General features: G+C 47.3%; 1 protein-coding gene across 3 annotated transcripts in view; it reads right to left on the bottom strand.

Moving 5' to 3' along the window:
- Positions 1-4,461: 4,461 nt before the first annotated feature.
- LOC119969918 (ribosome-binding protein 1-like) overlaps positions 4,462-23,940 on the bottom strand; it is a 166,868-nt gene continuing 147,389 nt past the window's right edge. For all 3 annotated transcript variants that reach the window (XM_038803892.1, XM_038803903.1, XM_038803897.1), the window contains 3 exons: positions 20,739-20,837; positions 8,358-8,501; positions 4,462-5,076 (listed from right to left, as the gene is read on the bottom strand). In XM_038803892.1, the coding sequence (XP_038659820.1) occupies positions 5,023-5,076; positions 8,358-8,501; positions 20,739-20,837 (297 nt within the window). In that variant the 3' untranslated portion in view covers positions 4,462-5,022. The remainder of the gene's footprint in view (positions 5,077-8,357; positions 8,502-20,738; positions 20,838-23,940) is intronic.

Genomic DNA, 23,940 nt, shown 5'->3' with positions numbered 1-23,940 from the left:
CCATCTTCGCTCTGTTCGGTTTCCCCGCCTACATCCACAGCGACCGGGGATCCTCATTTATGAGCGAGGAGCTGCGCCAGTACCTGCTCAACAGGGGCATTGCCTCGAGCAGGCCGACCAGCTACAACCCCCAGGGAAACGGGCAGGTGGAGCGGGAGAACAGGACGGTCTGGAGGGCCGTCCAGCTTGCCCTACGGTCCAGAAATCGTGCCTCCCGCTGGCAGGAGGTCCTCCCCGACGCCCTCCACTCCATTCGGTCGCTCCTGTGCACCGCGACTAATGAAAGCCCCCATGAACGTCTCTTTGCCTACCCCAGGAAGCCCACCTCCGGGGTTTCGCTCCCAACGTGGCTGGCAGCTCCAGGACCCGTTCTCCTCTGCAAGCACGTGCGGCTCCACAAGGTGGACCGTTGGTTGAGAGGGTACAGCTTCTTCACGCGAACCCACAGTACACCTACGTTGCGTATCCCGACGGCCGCCAAGACAGGGTCTCCCTCAGGGACCTGGCACCAGCTGGGTCCCCACCCCTCCCTGCCCCGGCGCCACCCTCCCTTCCCCCGGCGGACCTCACCGCAGCCCCCGCTCCAGGACAATCCGTCCTCCCCTTGGTCCCATCCGGGGATGAAGAGGATGTCGTCACGCTCCCGGAGTCACCGACGACCGAGCCGACGCCTGAATCGCCACCAGCACTGCGGCGCTCTCAGCGACGGATCAAGGTGCCCGATCGTCTAAATTTGTAACCTTCTCTGAAATTTTTTAATAAAACAACCTGTATGTAAATAGTCCCCCCCCCCCGCTGGACTCATTTTTAACAGGGGGTGAATGTGGTCGTCACCACTGCTGTATTGTATTGTTTATACTGCACTGCATACAAGGGTATTACGGTAAGGCCCCTGTAATACAGGTAGGGGGTAGATCCCTGCCTGCTGGCTCCGCCCAGTAGGCAGAGTATAAATGTGTGGGCTCTCCGAGCTGCAGCCATTTCGGCAGCAGCTGTAGGAGGCTACATATCTCTGCGTAATAAAGCCTCGATTACCCTCTACTCTCGTCTCGTCGTAATTGATCGTGCATCAGGTTGGCCGGTGTGGGTCGTAAAGGTCGGCCAGCGTGAGTTGCGAAGGTCGGCCGGCATGGGTCCCGAAGGATGGCCGCTTGGTAAAAATGGGTCCCAGGCAAAATGGGTCCCAGGCAAAAAAGTATGAACACTGGTCCTAGATCAGATCAGTTGGAGGCTGTCCCAATGGTACAGCCCCCCCCCCCCCCCCATCCCAATAGTGATGCCAATGCCCCTTGAAATGGAACCCCTCTTTCCCCAACCACTCCGTTGGCCATATGTTCACTTCACATTTCAAAGTGATGTTTTCTTTGTGGATTTTGTCCTTTGTTACTGTGCCCCTTAAAGAAGTAGTTCATTAGTTAATTAATGAATTAAATTCTCAGAAGGGTATATACCCAGCAGGGTAGCATGGTAGTTAGCATAAATGCTTCACAGCTCCAGGGTCCCAGGTTCGATTCCCGGCTGGGTCACTGTCTGTGCGGAGTCTGCACGTCCTCCCCCTGTGTGCGTGGGTTTCCTCCGGGTGCTCCGGTTTCCTCCCACAGTCCAAAGATGTGCGGGTTAGGTGGATTGGCCATGCTAAATTGCCCGTAGTGTCCTAATAAAAGTAAGGTTAAGGGGGGGGGGGGGGTTGTTGGGTTACGGGTATAGGGTGGATACGTGGGTTTGAGTAGGGTGATCATGGCTCGGCACAACATTGAGGGCCGAAGGGCCTGTTCTGTGCTGTACTGTTCTATGTTCTATATACCCATGGTGGTCTTATGGTGCAGTGGGTAGCATCCCTGTCTCCGAGCCAGAAGTTTCAGGTTCAAGTCCCACCCCAGGACGTCGATGGCTGAGGAAGGTGTGTTCATAATGCAGCCAAGCAGCTCAGCTCAGATTGAAATTTTTCTCTGCAAATCTTTCCAACATATGTCAATGGCATGTGGTAAAAGCAGGAGAGAATCCTGCATCACACCCATGTGATGGAAAGCACATTGGAGCATCTACCATCATAACATGCATGTAAAAGTGCACGTTGCCACAGCTACTCCGGCTTCCTGGGGGACCTGTAACACACCACATAAAGAATTCAGGAGAAACTTATTTCACAGATTAAAGAGTATACCCCTTAGATGGCGCCCGAGCCCTACACTCTGAGCTGTCTCTCGGAATTCCACTCTGTGTAGAGGGGTTTCCTGCACCGGGGGAGATGGGGCTACTGCTGGACACCCTCCACTTCCTGTCACCAGCTGTCCAGGCACACCATGGCATTCCACTCTGCTATCCACATGTACTAGGGGTCCACTGTGGAGGTCTCTCTAAGGGGGAGTCCTCCCTTATTCCATGAGGTACCTGGCGTGGGTGGATGTTGAATGCAGCAATCCCGTTAAATAGAAGGTTAAATCAGTTCACAGACTCCAAGCCAACTATAATTCCTGCAGCCTTGAAGAGTCTGCCTTCCACATCGACATAAGCAGTATACGGTTTCTGCCCCTTTTTCATTATTTGAAGGGGCTACACCTCAGCGTTTGGTTGCATTTCAGCTATGCACAGATCTTTGGCCGCCAGGTGTGGACAGGAGGGGTCGATCAGAGGACCTCATTTGTCTGCTTCTGGGCCTGGTCAAGATGACCATTAACGGGGCCATGCAGAGGCAGTTGAGGGGTCCTCGCAGCGATACCTGCACCTGTGTGTCCTTGGAGATGGAGCACAATGTGTCCACCAGAAAGCTCAATGTCTTCCACGACCAGTGGGTGCCACAGGGGCAGCAGTGCATCACCACACCCCAAAAAGACAATTTAATTTGATAAGCATCCGGAAAGAAGTTTCAGTCAAGTTATAATACCCTTTTCCAAGGGGTTGTTCATCGGAGTATAACCCCCTAGGTACCTCTGATCGTGCACCTCTTTGAAAATTGTATCCTTGAATTTATATAGCCCCTCTGTGTTAAATCTCAACTGCCACACTTAATCTAGGACAGAGCTTCGGCACAACACCGTGGGCCGAAGGGCCTGTTCTGTGCTGTATTTTTCTCTGTTCTATGTCTGCCTATGTGCTCTTGAAACCTATCACTATCCTCACAATTCATTATACTTCCAACCTTTGTGCCATCTGCAAATGTCGATATTGTGCCTTGGAACTCCAAGTCTGATGTTGTTAACATTGATCAAGAAAAGTAGTTGTCCTGGTCCGACCCCTGGTGAACCCCACTATAAACAGTTCTCCACTCTTGAAAAACAAGCATTCACCACTATCCTATTTCCTGTTCTTCAGCCACCTTTGTATCCATGCTGCCAGTGTTCCTTGAGTTCCATGGGCTTTAATTTTGCTAACAAGCTTGTCATGTGGCAGTTTATTAAATGCTTTTGCAGGTCCATGCACACATCAACAAGTTAACCCTCTTTTTTTACCTCATCAACAACACAATCAAGTTGGTTAAACATACACATTTGTCCAAGTGTCTGTTTTTGTCCAGGATTTTCATTTCTAAAAGCTTTCACCACACAGAGGTAAAAACTGACAGGCCTCTGGTCGCTTCGCTGAGTGTAACATTTGCAATTCCTCAGCTCTCTGGTAGCCACCCTGTATCTGTGGAGGATTGGAAGACTATGGCCCATGCCTCAGCAATTTCCAACTTTACTTCCCTCAGTATCCTTGGATGCATCGGAACCAATCCTGGTGTTTTATCAACTTTTAAGCATAGTCAGCCTTTCAAATGCCCTCTCTTCATCGTTTTTTAGCCGATACAGTGTCTCAACTATTTCTTCTACGACTTTGGCTGCATCTTCTTCCTTAGCAAAGATATGGGAACAGTCTCCTCTGCCTCCATGTGTTGAATCTCCCTTTTGGTCCCACTCCTCCTTTTACTATTTGTGTTCCGATAACAGACTTTTTTATGGGAACTGCCAGTCTCTTCTCATGGCCTCTCTTTGCTTTGCTGGCTTCTTTTTTCACTTCCCCTCTGAACCTTTCATATTCTGCATCCAGATCAGACTGGAACTGTGTAAAAGACTATTTCAGATAGATTCTAATGCTGATTATAATTCCTAAGTGCTCAAATATTGGGCCAGCTTCTCTATTTACACCAATTGATGAATGCACTTTGTGACATAGATCTATAAGGGTCAGAAAGGTCACGTCCCTAATTTTCTAAATTAAGTGTCATGACAATTGGTGTCATAAATGATCCAGGGTTCCCATTTTTTCCGAGCTACTGACAAAGTGCACCGGTACAGACAGCAGGTCACGGCCAAATTCAAATCATTCCCCCCCCTACTTCCCGGTAGCCAAATGGCCAAGACAGCATTCACACAAAGAGTGGACACTTGGGTGAGCCACTACCTCATTGGTTCGAACGGCACACTGGCGCCCAATTCATCCCTTGATATTCATCAGCGGAAAGATCACACAGGGCAGTGCATAAGCAGTTACACTGTTTTATTTGTCATACGGACAACTTTAGAAAAAAACAAAAGAAAATAAAGAATGTCTTGAAATCACGTTCTGTTGACAACCCAATTATGTCACTGGCTACGGTTTTCTTCACAGCTGGACAAACATCGTGGAAAGACCTAAAATTCACGCGCTCCTTTTCTCTCTGTTCATTTTTCCCTCAAGGAGGAAAAAATAATAATCATTGCACAATTCAAAGTACATGGCCCACAGAGTACATTTGCTTCCCTTTTCTTGTAAACTGAGCATTCAGGTCATTTTGTTTAATAGACAAGGTGAACATCTGGACTTCAGCTCGCTGACACAGTCAGGGCTCGTCTGTTGGAATGTGTCATAAAATGAGAAGAAAAATCAAAAAGCTTTTTTAAAAAATTGGCATCTGCAACTTCTCAAAATTTTGACTAGCTCACTCACGGTTCATAATTAACTACGGTACAATACTGAGCGCACGGTTTAGGAATGGCATAAGAACTATTATATCTGTAAGGCATCTGGCAAGGTCGAGTAGTGTTCACTGCAATTGCAGATTCTTCAGACGGATGTCCCCTCTTTCAAACCATCCTCTGTTACCGCCCCGTCCTCTTCCTAGAAAAGAATAGAGCCCAGTAAACACACAAGTAAAAGCTAAGTCAACTACAGCAATTACAAAACCGGTTCACATCTTTGAAAGTTAATGCAATTTTCATTTTTAAATTGGTATGATAACATGAGTGTGGATAAGAAGGCAGAGAGTACACGTACACAGAGATACACATATACATATATATATAATGCACATAGGTATATGTGTATTCACTGATGTTAAACAGCCATTTAGCACCCAAGTACTGGTGAAATGCTATCAAATTCTATCCTGTTGGATCCTATTGGAGTACAACGCCAAGAGCATCAGCACTGCATCTTACTAGAGTGCAGATTGATGAATGTTAACAGACCACTTTACTGGATTAAAATCTCACAGACCCCAACAGTATAACATACTAGTGTCCAGCTCCAAGGATGATGGTAACCTACCTTATTAGGGCACAGTTTCATTGCACATCATTTACCACTGAAGGGCGAGGTCTACTCAGTACCCCATTTGTCTGCCATGTAACGATGTGCCCAAAAGACCCAACGCAACACAAAACCAGAACAGCTCTCATGCACCTGGATTATTTATTTCTACTTGTGATATTGTGGATGGTGCACCTCAAGAAAGATCCAAATCAAACAAAAGCCTTTTATGCCTGTAGGGTAGTCCTTCACAGCTATATAACCTTAAAACTGGAGCTAGGCTGGACGGCACGGTAGAGCAGTGGTTAGCACTGTTGCCTCACTGTGCCGAGGACCCGGGTTCGATCCGGCCCCAGGTCACAATCCAAATGGGAGTTTGCACATTCTCCCTGTGTCTGCGTGGGTCTCACCTCCATGACCCAAAAAGATGTGCATGGTAGGTGGATTGGCCATGGCCCTTTAATTGGGAAAAAGAATTGGGTACTCTAAATTTTTTTTAAAAAATTGGAGCTAGGCTATTTAAGAGTGATACGAAGAAGCATCTTGTTCTCACATAGGGCAGTGGAAATCAGTCAGTCTCCTTCCCCAGAGAGCTGCTCAGGATGGTTAATTGAACATTTCAAACCTAATATTAATAGACTCAGCCCAAAGTAATAAATGTTAGAGAATGAAGGCGGTTAGGTGGAGCTAGGATACAGGTTGGACAAGGAGGAGGATTCTCCGGTCCCAGGGCGGCACGGTGGTGCAGTGGTTAGCACTGCTGCCTCACACCACTGAGGACCCGGATTTGATCCTGACCCCGGGTCACTATCCATGTGCAGTTTGCACATTCTCCCCGTGTTTGTGTGGGTCTCTCCCAAAGATGTGCAGGGTAGGTGAATTGGGCATGCTAAATTGGAAAAAAAAATAATTGGGTACTCTAAATTTATTTTTAAAAAAGGTTTCCCCAGTCGGATGTTTCTCAGTGGCACATCGTTTACTGCCAGTGGGATTCCCTCCTCTCGCCGCTTCTCAATGGGATTTCCCATTGAAGGCACCCCATGCCGCGCGGAAACCCACGGGTACGCTGCCAACGGGAAAGGAGGATCCCAATGGCCAGAGAATTCCGGCTATGAATTGACTGGTGCAGTCATGAATGGTGGAATCGGTTTGAGGGGCTGAATGGCCTCTTGTTTCTAACTACCATCATTGGTCAAGGAACAAAAGCCATCATCATGCCTGTGGTGGGATAAATTGAACTTATAGACAGCGCAGAGTCAGCTCGGAGTGTCCATGAGCCAACAGATCATAATTAAAATTGTAGCTTTTCAGTCTTAAAACCAAAGTCGGCATCAATGATTTGTTTTTAAAAAATGCTGAGGGTTTAGCTCAGTGGTTGTGAAAACACAATCTCGGGGTTATTCGTGGTTGCCACCTTTTCATTTCTGAAAGAGAAAATGCATGCTTGAAAGAGAGAGAGAGAGAGATTGAATATGCAGGGATCTACATTAAAGAGTTGTGTTAACTGGATTGGATGAGAGTTAGATAAAGGTGGGAGGAGACTGGTGTGGAGCACAAACACCACTGTGGACCTGTCGGATAAAATGGGCTGTTTAAGTATTGTGAGTACTATTTAAGATACGTCAAACAGAAGAGAATACACACACAAGAAAGAAAGGCAGAGGGGGAGATACATGTTTTAAAATAATTTCAAAGTTTGCAGGAGGCATGGCATATCAAAAGGATCTAGATCAGGGGTGGGCAAACTACGGCCCGCGGGCCGCATGCGGCCAGACAAAGGTTTTTATGCGGCCCGCCAATGAGGTGCCCGGAATCATAAACGGCATTTTTGAAAAGCCACTGGGGAAAAGCCGCTGAAGTAAATGCGCTTATTCAATAAGCGCATTTACTTCAGCGGCTTTTCCCCGGCGGCTTTTCAAAAATGCCGGTTATGATTCCGGGCACCTCATTGGCGGGCCGCATAAAAACGCACGTAGTGGGGTGGATGAGTGGGGCTGTCTCATTGGTCGGTTTAGATGGGTGTGCGACCAATAGGAGTCCAGGTTACAAACAATAAGCCTTATTATTGTTTGTAACCTGGACTCCTATTGGTCGCACACCCAACTAAACCGGCCAATAAGGCAGCCCCACTCATCCACCCCAATACGCACGTTTTTATCGTTGACTCGGCTAGGCTGTGCTTCTGTCAGTGTTAAGGATCAGCACAAGCAACTTGACACCTGATTTCAACAAACTGGTAAATGACTGCAGCCAGATGCATCATTCTCATTGACATTGTTCTGTTACTTACTGAGTTACTTTGTTTTTCAAATAAATGTGCTTTTTTTTCTTTAAAGACCTTTTATTTTGGCTATTTTAAATATTAATTATTTTACTTAATACACTATGCGGCCCTTTAAAATTGTGAATTTCTGAATGTGGCCCTTGCATGGAAAAGTTTGCCCACCCCTGATCTAGATGAATGGGAGGTGGAGCACGCAAGAAAGAGAGGGAGAGAGATATACACATATGGAGGGGGAACAAATCTTCTAACAAGACATCATCAGTAACTAAAGCGCCAGGGACCCGGGTTCAATTCCCGACTTGGGCCACTGTCTATGCGTAGTCTGCACGTTCTCCCCGTGTCTGCGTGGATTTCCTCCGGGGGTTCTGGTTTCCTCCCACAAGTCCCGAAAGCCGTGCTTGTTATGTGAATTGGACATTCTGAATTCTCCCTATGTGTAGCCGAATGGGCACCGGAGTGTGGCGACGAGGGACTTTTCACAGTAACTTCTTGGCAGTTTTAATGTAAGCCTACATGTGACACTAATAAAGATTATATTTTTAAAAATTGGTGATGACTGTTTGTTATCAACTTTTTGTTATTGTACCTTCTCCTTTCGCTGTACTTGTAGCTTCTCAACAGTTTCCTTTTCCTTGTTAAGTTGTTCCTGGGTAGCCTTTAGCATCTGCTGTAGCTTTGCAGCTGCTTGGCCCAAGTCCTTGGTCATCTTCTTTTCCTTGCTAAGTCTTTCCTGTAAGTAAAAACATGACAATGATGACAGTGTTATGTTACGATCCCTTTAAAGACCATTAACTTTTAAAAATGCATTTGAACTTCCAGTTAATAACTGAAAGAATGACATGTCAATATGTTAGATCATAAAACTTTTACTGTCACAAATGACTAAAAGAAAATAGACTGAACGCTATTTTCCTTTTGCAGGCAACTTATACTTTATAGAAAGTGACGTTCCCCTTTTATACTTACCGTCCAATACACCCTCCATTATATCACAGTCTATTTAGTGAACAGTCCTCAGTCACGCCCAGCTTCCAATAGGTCTCCATATCTCAGTTTCGCCGAGTAATAACTTCAAGTGACCTTTCCTCAGTTTTTGGAGAGTTCCTTTAATCCACCACCGACATTAAAGCCACTTCTGAAGATTCCTCTTAACTGGGCACTGGCAGGACAAATCTCCTGGAATCTTTAGAAGGCTGCAGGATGAGTCTCATTAACTTGAGACTGTCTCCCTCTCATGTCTGACTGTGGTAGCTTAAACAACCAAGCAGCTTTTCCTTTGGCTGAACACACAGAAGCTGCTGTCTGTCTGTGATATTTGTTGATCTGTGGGGAAGCCAGTAATCTGATCTCAAAAATGACTTCCTTGGCCCTCTTCCCCATGGTGATGTGAAACACATTAACCTTGTATCTAGGTAAAAATGCGAATCAGCTATTCTTGACCTCAACTCCCATTCAGCTTAACAGTAGATGGGCAACATACAGCGCACCTGTTTACACTGTTGTACTTTCAGCACCTTTCTGGGTCTTGGGGGAATCAGAGTCAAATTGTTGTAAACTCAGAGGCTGCTGCCATCGGGCTGGTTTCTCCATCGGCAGCAGTGCACTCACGCCCGCGGGTTCCCAAATAGCGTGGGGATGCCCACAATGCGAAACCTCATTGGCCGGCTGCCAAGACGGAGAATCCAGCTGCCGGCATGACCGTGCCGCACCTGAAAATGGGTGCGCAGGATGGGGAATCCTGCCCTCCGTCTGCAAGCGTGAAGATCTTGCACCTGCTTCTCAATAAAACAATCTTCTTTTGATTGCGAACAATCAAACCAGTCAGGCTTACTGTCCAGGCTGTAGCACAGGTCACATAATCCCCCTGCCCCCTCACACCCCCAACTCCCCTCATTTAGCTGAATTTAAAACTACAGTCCCAAAATATAATAATCTTATAAACCTCATAGTTGAGGCAGTTATCAAAAACAATCTGGGTGGGATTCTCCGTCCCGCTGCACTGGGGGGCGGGATTCTCCGCTAACCAGCAAGGCAGACCCTACCGGCGCCGAGGAGTGGCATGAACCACTCCGGCGTCCGGCCGCCCGGAAGGGAATGGGACAGTTCAGCGCCGCTGTTTCAGCGCCAGGACGTTTCAGCGCCAAATATTTCAGCGCCAGGACGTTTCAGCGCCAGGACGTTTCAGCGCCAGGACGTTTCAGCGCTCATTCATTCAGAAATCATTCTTGAGTATGGTCACAGGTATGACACAGGTATACCAGCTTTTACACTTAGTTATTTGGTTGTTTCATCGTTCTAACTGTCTTTAGATTTTGTTGGAGTTTTATTATGATTACTGTTTAGATAAAGTTAGAGTTTTGTTAACAAGTTTTTATACTTACTTAGTTATTTGGTAAATTTCTTTTGGTAAATTTGGTAAGTTCCATATCTTTAAACCCATGGCTGAATCAGTGAAAAGCAAGCGAGGCAGAGAGAAGTTCTGTCATGAAGGTTTTATATATCGTTTTGACAAAGAAAGCAAGAAACAAAAGCAAGTTAAGTTTTGGCGATGCCATGAGGATGGTAGGTGCAAGGCCCGCATTCACACGTTAGAAAGAGAGGTGATCGAAAAGATCAACGAACATACTCATCCCCCATCTGCAGTTGCTATCGAAGTGGAAAAGGTCATAACTGATGCGAGAGACCGGGCTGAAAAGACTTGTGAGCCTCCAAGTACGATTATCAACAAGTGCATTGAAAAAATGTCCGTTGCAGGTATGGCACAGTTACCAAACAGGCAGGCAATGCGAAAAATTATTCGTAGAAAACGAGACGAAGTTAATCAGGTCCCTGATAATCCAAGATCGATTCAAGAGCTTCAGTTACCTCATCAATACATGATCTATAAACCCACCCCAGAAACCGAGGAAAATTTCTGTTTAAAGGATAGTGGTACGAACAACGAACGGATTATTATATTTGGGAGAGAGAGTTGGTTAGAACACATGGCAACTTCCACGACTTGGTATGCTGACGGAACATTTGCGGTAGCACCACACCTATTTTATCAAGTTTATATAATCATGGTTAGGAAAAATAACGGAGTTTACCCTGTATTGTACGCGCTTTTACAAAACAAACAGTATGCGACCTATATGATGTTATTTGCGATGGTAAAAGAGATGATTACAAATGCAGGACCTGCCATTATCAATTGTGATTTTGAACGCGCTGCTTTTACTGCCATGAAAGACTCCTTCCCCAACATAGAAGTAAGAGGCTGCCTTTTTCATCTGTCTCAAAATATACTTCGGCAGATAAGTGGTTTTGGTCTCATGCGTTTATATAAGAGCAATCCCGATTTTGCAATACATTCGAAAATGATAACTGCCCTATGTTTTGTGCCAGTTGCCGACCTTGACAGTCAAGTGGATTCTTTAGCAGGTAATTTACCGGAGGAGTTAATTCCGGTTTTAAACTATTTCGAAGACAATTATATCGGCCGTCCTAATCGCCGAGGAGCAGGCAGACGAAGTCCTTTATTTCCTACCGAGATGTGGAATATGTATCAAAGAACATTAGATGGGGATGACAGAACAAATAACTATGCTGAGGCGGCCAACAGGAGATTGAAAAGTGAACTGTTAATGTCACACCCAACTATCTGGAAGTTCATTGATGTCCTTAAGCATGTTCAAAAGGGAAGAGACGAGCACTTCGAGAAACTTTTAGCTGGCAATGAACCTCAATTAAAATTACTTAAATATAGAAAAGCTGATGAGAGGATATTGAGAATTGTTTCCGAATATGGCAGCAGGAATGAAATTGACTACCTTCGTTCAATAGGGCACAATTTAACAAACTAAATGCGTTTTTTCCAATGAATGTCCAATGAACTTTCCTTTTAATGATTGATTTTATGAACTTACAGATTTGTAAATTGTTTTAATGTACTGTTTTTGGATCTTTATAAGTGGATATTTTACAATAAAAACATTTTGTTAACACTTGAGTTTTATTTCATTTTATGAACTTACAGATTTGTAAATTGCTTTGTGCCAAATAAATTCTGTCATAACTATATGACAACATTGGAGAATTTTTTTTTTCTGGCGCTGAAATGTCCTGGCGCTGAAACGGCGGCGCTGAAACGGCGGCGCTGAAACGGCGGCGCTGAAACGGCGGCGCTGAAACGGCGGCGCTGAAACGGCGGCGCTGAAACGGCGGCGCTGAAACAGCTGCGCTGAAACGGCGGCGCTGAAACGTACCGCACCCCGCCCGGAAGGTGTGGAATTCTCCGCACTTTCAGGGGCTGCGCCAGCCGGTGCTGAAGGGCTTGGCGCCACACCAGCCGGCACTGAAAGAATCCGCTGGCCGGCGCGAGTTGGCGCATGTGCGGGAGCGCCAGCGTGTACTGGCGTCATCCCAGCGCATGCGCAGGTGCGGTTCTTCTCTGCACCGGCCATGGCAGACCGTTACACCGGCCGGCACGGAGGGAAAGAGTGCCCCCCACGGCACATGCCCGTCCGTGGATCGGTGGGCCTCGATCCCGGGCCAGGCCACCATGGGGGCACCTCCCGGGGCAAGAACCCCCCCCCCCAACCCGAGGACTCTGCAGGCCACCCGCAGAGTCAGGTCCCGCCGGTAAGGACCTGGTGTAATTTACGCTGGCGGGACCGGCCGAAAGCGGGTGGCCACTCGGCCCATCACGGGCCGGAGAATCGCCCGGGGGAGGCGCTGCCAACGGCCCCCGACCGGCACGATTCCCGCCCCTGCCAAAAAAACGCCGCCAGAGGCGTCGGGGCGGGATTCACGCCGCCCCCCAGCGATTCTCTGGCCCGGCGGATGGTCGGAGAATCCCGCCCCAGATTTCTGGTTCAGCACACCGTCGGGATTCTCCGTTTCGACGGCTGATCAATGGGTTTTCCCATTGTGGGCATCCCCACTCCGTTGGTAAATCCCCGGGCTGCTCCAAAATGGAGAATGTCGACGGCGGAGAATTCAGCCCCCTGCATTTTTATAATGCCTTTCATATAGACATATGATCTATCCAACGCGCTTCACAGGGATGGAACCAAAAAACAGAAAGTGATATGAAAGAAGGAGTTTAAAATCCAGGTAATAATGGCGGGCTTTAAGGAGGGTCTTAAAGAAGGATGGGCAAAATAGGTTTTGGAATGGAATCCCAGAGTATAGGTACGAGAGAGCTGAAGGTATGGCCATCAATGGTGGAGCAAAGGCAGGAGTAGGTTGCAGAGTAGGAAGAGGTTATAGCAACAAGGAGAGGTGAGGAGTCTTGGAAGGATTTGAAAACAAAGAAGAGATTATGAAGAGGTTAACATCCATTGAATAGTAGATGAAGGAATTGTTACAAATGCATTTGATACTGATATCTAAACGCCATTAAACCCTGATGTACTTTTTAAGTGTGGTGCCAATTGATAGAAACTCTTGATGGTCAGAGTTTAAAACCCTGCACCAATACGGTTCAGCTCAGTTGGCCAGGCAGCTGGCTTGTGATGATGAGCGAGGCCAACAGCGTGAGTTCAATTCCTGTACCGGCTGAGGTTATTCATGAGGTTATTCCTCAACCTTGCCCCTCGCCTGAGGTGCGGTAATCCTCAGATTAAATCACCGCCAGTCAGCTCTTCCCCTCAAAGGGGAAAGCAGCCTATGGCCATCTGGGACTTTGGCCACTTTACTTTTACTTTACTACTCCCAAGAGAAATCCATCATGTAAGTTTTCCAAATTTCTTTAAAGGTAAACTGTACCAATAGAAAATGGTTCAAACACATTTTAAAGTTCTAATTTTAATATAGGATTAAGTTTTCACCAGTGGAAGTACTGACCATGACAAGAACGATATCAACATGTGGAAAGTGTGCAACAGATATTTACTAAAATTATACCAGGAAAGAATACTAATGATCATGAAGGATGGACTAAGGAGGAAAGTTACATTAGAAAAGGTTTTGAAAGGATAAAGAGTTAAAGGTAAATCCAGAGCCAGGGGCTCAACAACTGAAGAAGAACAGGGGAGTCTGAAGAATTTTTTCACAGTTATAAAAACATGGACAATCATATTTGGCCACTTGGACATACAACCATAGTCCCAAGTTGTTGCAAGGATTGTCCTGTACAATTACACTGATCTTTTTTGGGTCCTGTCAATGTTCTGGTTAGAGATTGGGGTAAGCACTGCAGGAATTGTGGACCAGCTTTTCAATGAGAATCGATGCCAAACCAAACTGTCTCCCCTCTTCCTCTAAGAACAAGATGGCCACCGTTTGTTTTTCAATTCGGTGCTATCCTGTATATCACCTAGATTTTCAGCAATGAAATACTGCGGAAATAACAAGTTATGCCGTCTCCTAGCATAGGAGTGGAAACAAGGACAGGTGGCCTAATGACTAATGTATGCCAGTAATGTAGTCTGACAGGTACGCTAGTCACTAGTTTCCATTTGTCAGCCCCGTGAAAAGACAAGACGGTCACAATTTACTGGTCGCATCTCGCTGGAATTATGATGGGATGCAGCCTGTAGATCCCGCGAGAGGCCACTTCCGGAGTCCCAGCGGTTGTTACGCCATAACATCTCACAAGATGTCGTGATCGGGCTCCTGCCCACAATCCAGACTTGCATAGTTAAGTGAGATCTAACCAGCACCGGGATCTACTGGCCTCACTGAGGAGTACCCAGCTTTGCACCGTTTAACACTGGTCCCCACAAACAGTGAAGAGGCAGAACGGCACTTGGGTGGGGGGTGTGGGGGGAGGTCTCCCAGGCGAGTGGAGGCCCTGGGTGTTTGGCCTCTGAGCAGGGTGGCATCCTGGCATTGCTGATGCAACCTGGGTACCTTGGCACTTACAGCCTGGAATTGCTGATGCAACCTGGACACCATGGCACTTACAGCCTGCCACCATGGCAATGCCACCCAGGTGCCACCCAAACATTGCCAGGGTGCCCAGGTGGCACTGTCAGAGCATACCACGTTGCCCAGGTGAAATTTTTCCTGCAGCATTAATCAGGCCCAGGGGTGTCCTGTTTGTATAAGATGGGGTTTGGGGGACTCGAGGACCTCCCAGTAGGTGCATTGGGGTGTTGAGAGGGGGATCCAGGGTCGCGCGGAGTGGAGTCGAGAGATTGGGGCACCAAGCTGGAAGCGGAACTCCTCAGTGCAGGAAACGCAATAGAGTGCAGCCTCGGCAGGGCGTTTCCCGCTGAGGACCGGAAAAATAACAGCGTGCCGTTCGAGAGCGGGGTGTTCCCAGCGTTTTATGGGACTCGTAGATCATGCCCGTCATCTTTTTCCATCAGCAAACCTGAGGATTTAATGATAAATGTCACGGCCTTTCTGACTTAAACCGTAAAAATAACCTCCCTCTGACATCAGCTGATACTGTCGACTGGTCATTATACTTAAAACTAGTTATTGTCAAAGTTGCTATTGTTACGACACTCTAGGCTAGTGCAGTCAATTCCAGCCCCACAGACCCCGCAGTCCCAACATAAGTGAATTAACTAATAATTTGTATACTATGCTGAAATCTTTCACCCTTGACTGCTTCAATGACTTTCAGGCACCGGATTTGTAAGTAAAACATTTTTAAAAAACTTTATTTATAAAAGTAGAGATAAACATGTAATGGAAATAAAAGAACAATGGTATACTAATCTAGCTATTCCCCAAACTCCGTCCCACCCTCCACCCAGACACACACAAGGCAAACACGTGGTGGGCAGGAAGGAAAGGTTAAAAAATAACAGTGTTAAAAGGGCTGAGAATCTTTGCTGCTGAGGTGGTAGTCTTTGTATTCGGCGATCCTGTATTCGGTTGGTTTGGATCTTCTAATGTTTGTCTCCAACTAGAACGCTCAGGCTGCAAGGCTTTGTCTCGGAAGTTACCTTCACTTCCATTGACCTAGGTTTTCACAGAGAAGATTCTCCTCCAGCCATGCAATTCTCCTCCAGCCATGCAATTCAAACTGGCATCAGCCTCACTGAGTCACACTGAAGTTCTCACCGTGAGAATTTACAAAAGAGTTTTCAGTTCACTCTGCAGCTGGAATGCTTGCCTGCTCTTTCTGCAGATCAAGATTAACTTTAGTGAAGGGAAAGTTAGAGGCCCTATCTTCCAGACCTCCAGAGGTCCAAGGGGAGAGCTGTCAGCACTGTGTCTTCCTCAGCCTTCCAAACAGACCTTACAGAGCTGGCTGGAGACTGCTTGCAGCCTTCTGATCAGAGGCTAGACTTCACAGGCCTGGCTGAGTAGAGAATGCTTGCAGCATTTAAATCAGGAGTTAAACTTTCACAGGACTGTTAAGAGTGTGCAGACCTGCTTTCTCCAGCCGAGATATCAGAAGGAGAAGTTCCAGCCTTTCTGGGAGAGATATATATATTTTAATTAAGAGTGCGTAAATTATTTTTTTCCAATTAAGGGGCAATTTACCATGGCCAATCCACCTACCCTGCTCATCTTTGGGTTGTGGGGGTGAGACCCACGCAGACATGGGGAGAATGTGCAAACTCCAGACGGACAGTGACCCCGGGGCTGGGACTGAACCCGGGTCCTCAGTGCCAAGGCAGCTGTGATAACCACTGTGCCAACGAGCCAGCCCTTTGGGAGAGATATTTAATAGGCTTCTAACTCAGCTACTTCTCAGAATCTTCTGAAAAATTCTACCAATCCCAATTAAAAACAGAAAATGTCCCGGAATTCCAGGAGAGGTTTGGCTGCTAGCCAAGTCCATCAAAATAACATCACCAGTTAGACTTCACAGCACACTGCATCAAGAGCCAGTTCAAATAGCAGCTTGCAGCGGGTTGGGAGTTTCAGTTCAAAACCAAAAGCCTGTAGTTTTAAAAACAGCCAGCAGGACAGACATTAAAAGGAAACCAGGATCAGACAAGAATTTAAAAGAGGTTCCTTACACCATGTATAACTAGGATCAATGTTCAATATTACAATATAAACCTTAAGTAAGAGAAACAAACAAATCTAAACAGAACAAATGTTTGTGTAGACTTCCTCATGGATAGTTCGGGGGTAACTGTTGTGGTGAACCACAGAAACCAGGAAGGTCCCATTGTTGGTAATTAGTCTGTTCTGAATTACCTCAAATCGTTGCGGCAACATCTATTCTGGGCTAGGTAGATAGGATTGGAAGGAAGTCAAAGTCAGCTGGAAAAAAAATTGATCTCTGCCCAGTAAGATTGGTGCTAAGTCAGATCAATGGAGTTGAGATCAGGGGTGTGATTTTCCAGGAAGATTTTGAAGTGTGGTAGCAAGCAGGAACTGCTGCAAGCTTCCGGGCACTCGGCCTGGCAATGCTGGCAATGCAATACAATGTTAATTGGTCCAATTAAGCAGGGAATATTCATTCTACTCCCATGTACATAAGGTGTACACTAGGATAGATTTCTTTGTGCTAGATAAAACACTGTTAGCAGGGGTTGTGGACACTGAGTGCTCAGCAATTGTGGTCTCAGATCATGCACCACACTGGATAGACCTACGGGCAGACACGGGAATGTCCCAGCGTCCACAGTGGAGACGTGATACAGGGTTGTTAGCAGGTGAGGAGATCTGTGAGCAAGTGAGAGAGGCCATTCGGGGGTACATAAAGATCAATGACATGGGAGAGACTGCAGCTGGAGTGGTCTGGGAGGCACTGAAAGCGGTCATTAGAGGGGAATGTATTTCGATTTGAGCCCACAGGGATAGAACTGAGCGGTTGGAGCTGGATAGGTTGGTAGGAGAAATCGTACAGTGGACAGGAGATATTCGGAGTCTCCAAATGAGGAGCTCCTGAAGGAGCGTCAGAGACTTCAAATGGAGTTTGGGCTCCTTTCCACAGGAAAGGTGGAGGGACAGCTGAGGAGGGAAAAAGAGGCAATATATGAACATTGGGAGAAAGCTAGCAGGATGTTGGCTGAGGAGGCAGGAGGCAGTGAGAGAAATAGGGAAAATAAAGGATATGAGGGGGAAGATGATGACGGACCCAGGGGCAGTGAATGAAGTGTTCCGGGAATTTTATAGACAGCTATATGAGTCGGAACCCCTGGTTGGGGAGGAGGGCATGAATCAATTCCTGGGGAGGCTAGAGTTCCCGAAAGTAAATGAGGAGCTGGTGGAGGGCCTGTGGGGGCCCGATTGGGCTTGGGGAGGTGATAGAGGGACTGGGGGCGATGCAATCGGGTAAAGCCCCAGGACCTGATGGATTCCCAGTGGAATTTTATAAGAAGTTCTCTGGGTTACTGGGGCTTCTCCTGGTTAAGGCTTTCAACGAGTCCAAGGAGCTGGGAGTACTCCCCCCAACGTTATCACAGGCATCAATTTCTCTCACCCTGAAACGTGACAAGGATCCGGAGAGCTGTGGATCATACAGGCCAATCTCCCTCTTGAATGTAGATGCCAAATTATTGGCAAAGATCCCGGCCACTCGAATAGAGGATTGTGTCCCGGAGATAATTGGGGAGGATCAGATGGGATTTGTAAATGCACCTGACATCCAACATTAGCAGGCAGCACAGTAGCATGGTGGTTAGCATAAATGCTTCACAGCTCCAGGGTCCCAGGTTCGGTTCCCGGCTGGGTCACTGTCTGTGCGGAGTCTGCACGTCCTCCCCGTGTGTGCGTGGGTTTCCTCCGGGTGCTCCGGTTTCCTCCCACAGCCCAAAGATGTGCGGGTTAGGTGGATTGGTCATGCTAAATTGCCCGTAGTGTCCTAAAAAGTAAGGTTAAGTGGGGGGGGGTTGTTGGGTTACGGGTATAGGGTGGATACGTGGGTTTGTGTAGGGTGATCATTGCTCGGCACAACATCGAGGGCCGAAGGGCCTGTTCTGTGCTGTTCTATGTTCTATTAGACGGCTTTTTAATGTAATTTTGATGCCAGCGGAGGGGCACGAGGCTGAGGTGGTAGTTGCCATGGACGCGGAGAAGGCTTTTGACCGAGTGGAGTGGAAGTATCTATGGGATATTTTAGGCAGGTTTGGGTTTGGGCAGGGATTTGTGGAGTGGGTCCATCTACTGTACCAGGCCCCGGTGGCAAATGTAAGAACTAACCGAGTTTGGTCAGAATACTTTAGTCTTTGTCGGGGGACAAGGCAGGGATGCCCGCTCTCCCCATTAATGTTTGCCATGGCTCTGACAGCAGCAAATACCTGGAGGGGTACAGTGAGAGGGGGGGTGGATCACGGGGTCTCTCTCTATGCGGACGATTTGTTGCTTTATATCATGTCCCTGATGGCAGGGATGACCAAAATCATGGAGGTATTCGGAGAATTTGGGCGATTTTCAGGCTATGAGTTAAATATGGGAAAAAGCGAGATGTTCGTGATTCAGGCACGGGGGCAGGAAAGGAGGCTGAAGGAGATACCTTTTAAAATGGTTGGGAGGAGTTTTAGCTATCTGAGGATTCAAGTGGCCAAGGATTGGGGGCAGCTTCACAAGTTAAATTTGGGCAAAGCATTGGATCAAATGAGAAGGGGTTTCCGTAGATGGGACATGCTCCCGCTGACGCTGGCGGGGAGGGTTCAGACGGTGAAGATGACGGTCCTTCCGAGACTACTTTTCTTTTTTCAGTGTCTCCCGATTTTGTCCCAAAGGCTTTTTTCAGAAGAATGAATGTGGCAATATCGCGGTTTATATGGGTGGGTAAAACCCCGAGAGTAAAGAGCAGGCTCCTGGAACGGGCCCGCGGGGAAGGGGGATTGGCTCTCGCGAGTTTTATTAACTATTACTGGGCTGCCAACATATCGATGGTCAGGAAATGGGTAGTGGGGGAGGGGTAGGTCTGGGAGCGGAGGGAGGCAGCATCCTGCAAAGGTACGAGTCTGGAGGCTTTACTGACGCAAACACACTGGGGAGTCAGTGTGGTCACCGATCTGTGACAGTCACTGGTTTGTCCCGGGGGGCTGGATGGGGGCTTTAAGGTTTGGCAGCGGGCAGGGATTGAGAAGTTTGGGGATCTATTCATCCAGGAGGGCTTTCTGACCCTGGAGACATGAGAGGCGGAGTTTGATTTGCCGGGTGGGAACGGGTTTCGGTACCTTCAAGCGTGGGACTTTCTATGGAGACAGGTCCCAAGCTCCTTTCTCTCCCTACAGATGCTGCCAGACTTGCTGAGATTTTCCAGCATTTGCCCTTTCGTCTCTATCAGTAGCCTGTCTTTTTGGCCAATCAGCTTAACCAGCGTCTTCTGATTACTTACCCGTCTGCAGCTGGAAGCAGCATTCCTTATTTACTCTGTCAAGACCATTGATGATTTTGAGCACCTCCATCAAATCGTATTTTGACTTGCTGTTTTAAAAGAACAACCCTAGCCTCTCCAGTCTCTCTGTGTAACTAAAGTCCCTCAGCCCTAGCAAACGAGCCATTCCAATCTTTTGTCCTCCCTCACCAAGGTCTTCACATCCTTCCTCAAGGGTGACAATAAAAGACTCAATTTAAGTGGGTCTCTGTTCAATCTCAGCCCCTCAGCTCACACAGAGAGAGATGAACAGACAAAATTCAAATTGCGAACTGCAATGGCTAGAATTTATCTTTCAATTTATCCTTTCACACGGAGTGTGAGTGTCGCTGGCTCAGCCAGCATTTGTTGCCCATCCTCATTGCCGTTGAGAAGGTGGTGGTGAGCTGCCTTCTGGAACTGCTGCAGTCCATGGGTGTAGGTACACCCACAGTGCTGTTAGGAAAGGAGGATTCATTGTCCTGTGTTCGGGCCTTCAGGAAAGGAGGGGTGAAATGATATGAAAATGCATGAAGTAGACAAAATAAAAAGAAAGCAACATCATGATGACCTGAAACTCAAGAGGGGTTAAACAACCTTAAAGCCACGAGGTGGCCTACCTTTGAATAGCATCATTCAGGGAATATATTCAGCATGTACAATAGGTGGCACCGGTAACTATTTTTTTGCAGGGATAGTAAAATACATTCAAGAGTACACATGTAGAGTAGAAACTACACGATGCATCAAGACTACCTTTAGCTGAACAATGTCGTCTCCATCCAAGGTGACACTGTCCCCAGCTGCTCTCAACTTCTCCAGCTCTTCCTGCAAACTGAAAGCTGATGTCTGGGCCTAAGATAGAGAATTTTACAGGCTCAGTTAAAAACACTGATATAAGATCTGCAGCACACAAGTGAACACATCAGATTTTTTTTTGAAGCACATTACATAATACATGGTACAGAAACCATCTGTCCCACACCGGGGGATAGTACAGTTCAGCAATTAGACAAATTTCTCAAAATATTACTATTAGGTTGACCCATACCTCTGTTTAGAATTAGCTGTACTCTACAGTACAGCAGTTGGATGGTTACAATTGTTCTGAGTCCCCTAGACTAGAAGGAAGCTATCCACTGTCTCGTGCTGGAAAGTGCTTGTGAGAGATTGTTACACGAGTACTTCAATTTAGCTATATTGACCAAGCTTTTGGTCACATTTTTTGTACTCATGCTTGGGATGTGGGCATAGTTGAATAGGCCAGCATTTATTAACCATCCCTAATTGCCCTTGAGGAATGGTGGTGAGCCACCTCCCTGAACCACTGCAGTCCACGAGGTGTAGGTACGCCAACAATGCTGTTAGGGAGGGAGATCCAGGATTTCGACCCAGTGATTGTGAAGGAACGGCGATATAGGAAGTGATCTACTGGCCACACTGCGCCCAAAAAACAGCACGCCTTGGCGCAGTATGGCCAGTAAAAGCCAGGAGACCCTGGAATCTACCCAGCTTGCAACGCCTCACGAGATTTAACACAATCTCATGAAACGTTGTGATGTTATGCCTGCCCATTGTGGGCGACATCAATTTTTGGCAAATCGGCATATTAGAGTCCGACAGCTAGTCTCACTCTGATCTGCAGTTGCCTGAGCAACCAAGGCATTGGAATCCATCCCCATTGCCTCGGAGACCTTAGGCGGGCGCCGTTCAGCACTGGACCCCACAGATGGAATGGCACATGTAGGGGGTTCCCAGGGGATTGGAAACCCCCAGGTGCTTGCCCTCTGGGCAGGGTGGTGCTACTGGTGCCACCTGGGTACCTTGGCACTGCCAGCCATGCACTGCTAAGGCACCCAGGTGGCACTGCCATGCTGGCGTTTCATGCATGGCGGTGATAGGTCTTGGAGGTGCCCTGTGCACATGAGGCAGGGTGTGTGGGGAGATGAGGACTCCCTTATAGGGGCTTTGGGGGTTGCATCCAGGGCTCGAGAGATTGGGACGCCATCTGATCTCTCTCTGCACTGAGGAGTTTCACTAAGTGCGGCCTTGACCACGCATTCCCCACTGAGGCCCTGTATCTAACCGAGACTCATTAGATAGCTCACACTGTGAGTGCTGGGAAACACACGGTTAAATGCACCCACTATGGGACATAGTTCCCATTTGGTTTGATCGTACCAATAGTTCCAAGTGTGGATTGTGAGTGACTTGGAAGTGAGTGTTGCAGGTGGTGATATCCCCATATATCTGTGTCCTTGTAATTCCAGACGGTAGAGGTCGCGGATTTGAAAGGTGCTGTCAAAAGAATCTTGGCAAATTGTTGCAGTGCATCTTGTAGATCGCAGAATCACAAAAAAAATACTACGATGCAGTAGAGGCCCTTCTGCCCATTGAGTCTGCACCGATGTATGAAAGACCCTGACCTTCCCACCTAATCCCACTTGACCACACTCGCTCCATAGCCTTGAATGTTATGGCATGCCAAGTACTCATCCAGGTACTTTTTAAAGAATATGAGGCATCCCGCCTCAACCATCCTCCTAGACAGTGCATTCCAGGCCCTCAACACTCTCTGGGTAAAAAGGCTTTTCCTCAAATCCCCCCTGAACCTCCCGCCTCAACTTAGAGGGAAGAATGCTACCCACTGAGCCACAGTGGACAAAGAAGGAGGTTTGGTGATGGACATCAGGATGGTTTTAAACTTTTTTAAAGATTAATGACCATCGCAGAATCCCTACAATGCAGAAGTAGTTTATTCGGCTATTGGTTCTCCACTCTCTGATAGAGCACCTTACCTAGACAATCTTTCCATTGCCAATCCACCTAATATGCACATTTTTGGACGATGGGAGGAAACCAGAGCATTCAATGGAATCTCATGCAAACACGGGGAGAATGTACAAATACCACACAGTCACCCATGGTGGGATTTGAACCCGTGTCTTTGGCCCTGTCAGGCAGTAATGCTAACCACTGTGCCACCTTGTCGCTCCAGAAATGGTATACACTGATGCCACTACATGCCAGTGGTGGAGGGAGTGAGGTTTAATATGGCGGACGGGCTACTAATCAAGTGGCTGCTGGATGGCATTCAGTTTCTTGGTGAAGCTACACACATCCAGGCGAGTGAGGAGACTTGTGCCTTTTAGGTGGGGAAAGTGTTTGGGGAGTCAGGAAGTGAGTTACTTGTTGCATGTTTCCTAACCTCTAACCTGCTCTTGCAGCCACAGTATTTATATGGTTGGTCCAGACTCCAGTTAAACATCTGGTCAATGGTAAACCCCAGGATGTTGATGGTGGGGGACCTCAGCAGAGTAATGGATGTCGAACATCAGGGGTGATGGTTTCTCCCTTGCTGTCATTTGGTGGCACTTGTGTGTAATTTGCCACTAATCAGCCCAAAGCTGAATGTTGTCCAGGTCTTTCTGCATTTGGACATGGACTGCTTCAGTATCACAGCAGTATCAAACGGAAGATTAGGTGGTGTCACAGGGATAGGGCAGGGGAGTGGACCTGGGTGGTTGCTCTTTCAGAGGATCGGTGCAGATTCAATGGGCTGTATGGCCTCCTTCTACACTGTAGGGATTCTATGGCACTGACCACTATACAATGATCAGCGAACACTTCTAACCTCATGATGGATGGAGAGTCATTGAAGCAGCTGAAGATGGTTGGGCCTTGGACACCACCCTGAGGAATTCCTGCAGAAATATCCTGGGGCTGACATGATTGGCTTCCAACCACAGCCATCTTCCTTTGAACCACATATGACTCGAGCCAGTGGAAAGTTTTCCACCCCCTCCGATTCCCATTGACTCAAATTTTGCTAGATCTCCTTGATGCAGCACTAAGTCAATGCTGCCTTGATATGAAAGGCAGTAACTCTCATCTCACCTCACCTCTTGAATTCAGCTGTTTTGTTCATGTTTGAATCAAGAGGTCTAGAGCCATGGCC

The sequence above is a fragment of the Scyliorhinus canicula genome, chromosome 1 (genome assembly GCF_902713615.1).
Source record: "Scyliorhinus canicula chromosome 1, sScyCan1.1, whole genome shotgun sequence".
In the NCBI taxonomy this organism is placed as follows: Eukaryota; Metazoa; Chordata; class Chondrichthyes; order Carcharhiniformes; family Scyliorhinidae; genus Scyliorhinus; species Scyliorhinus canicula.
Note: the sequence above shows the minus strand (reverse complement) of the source record. Positions and strands in the feature narration are given on the sequence as shown.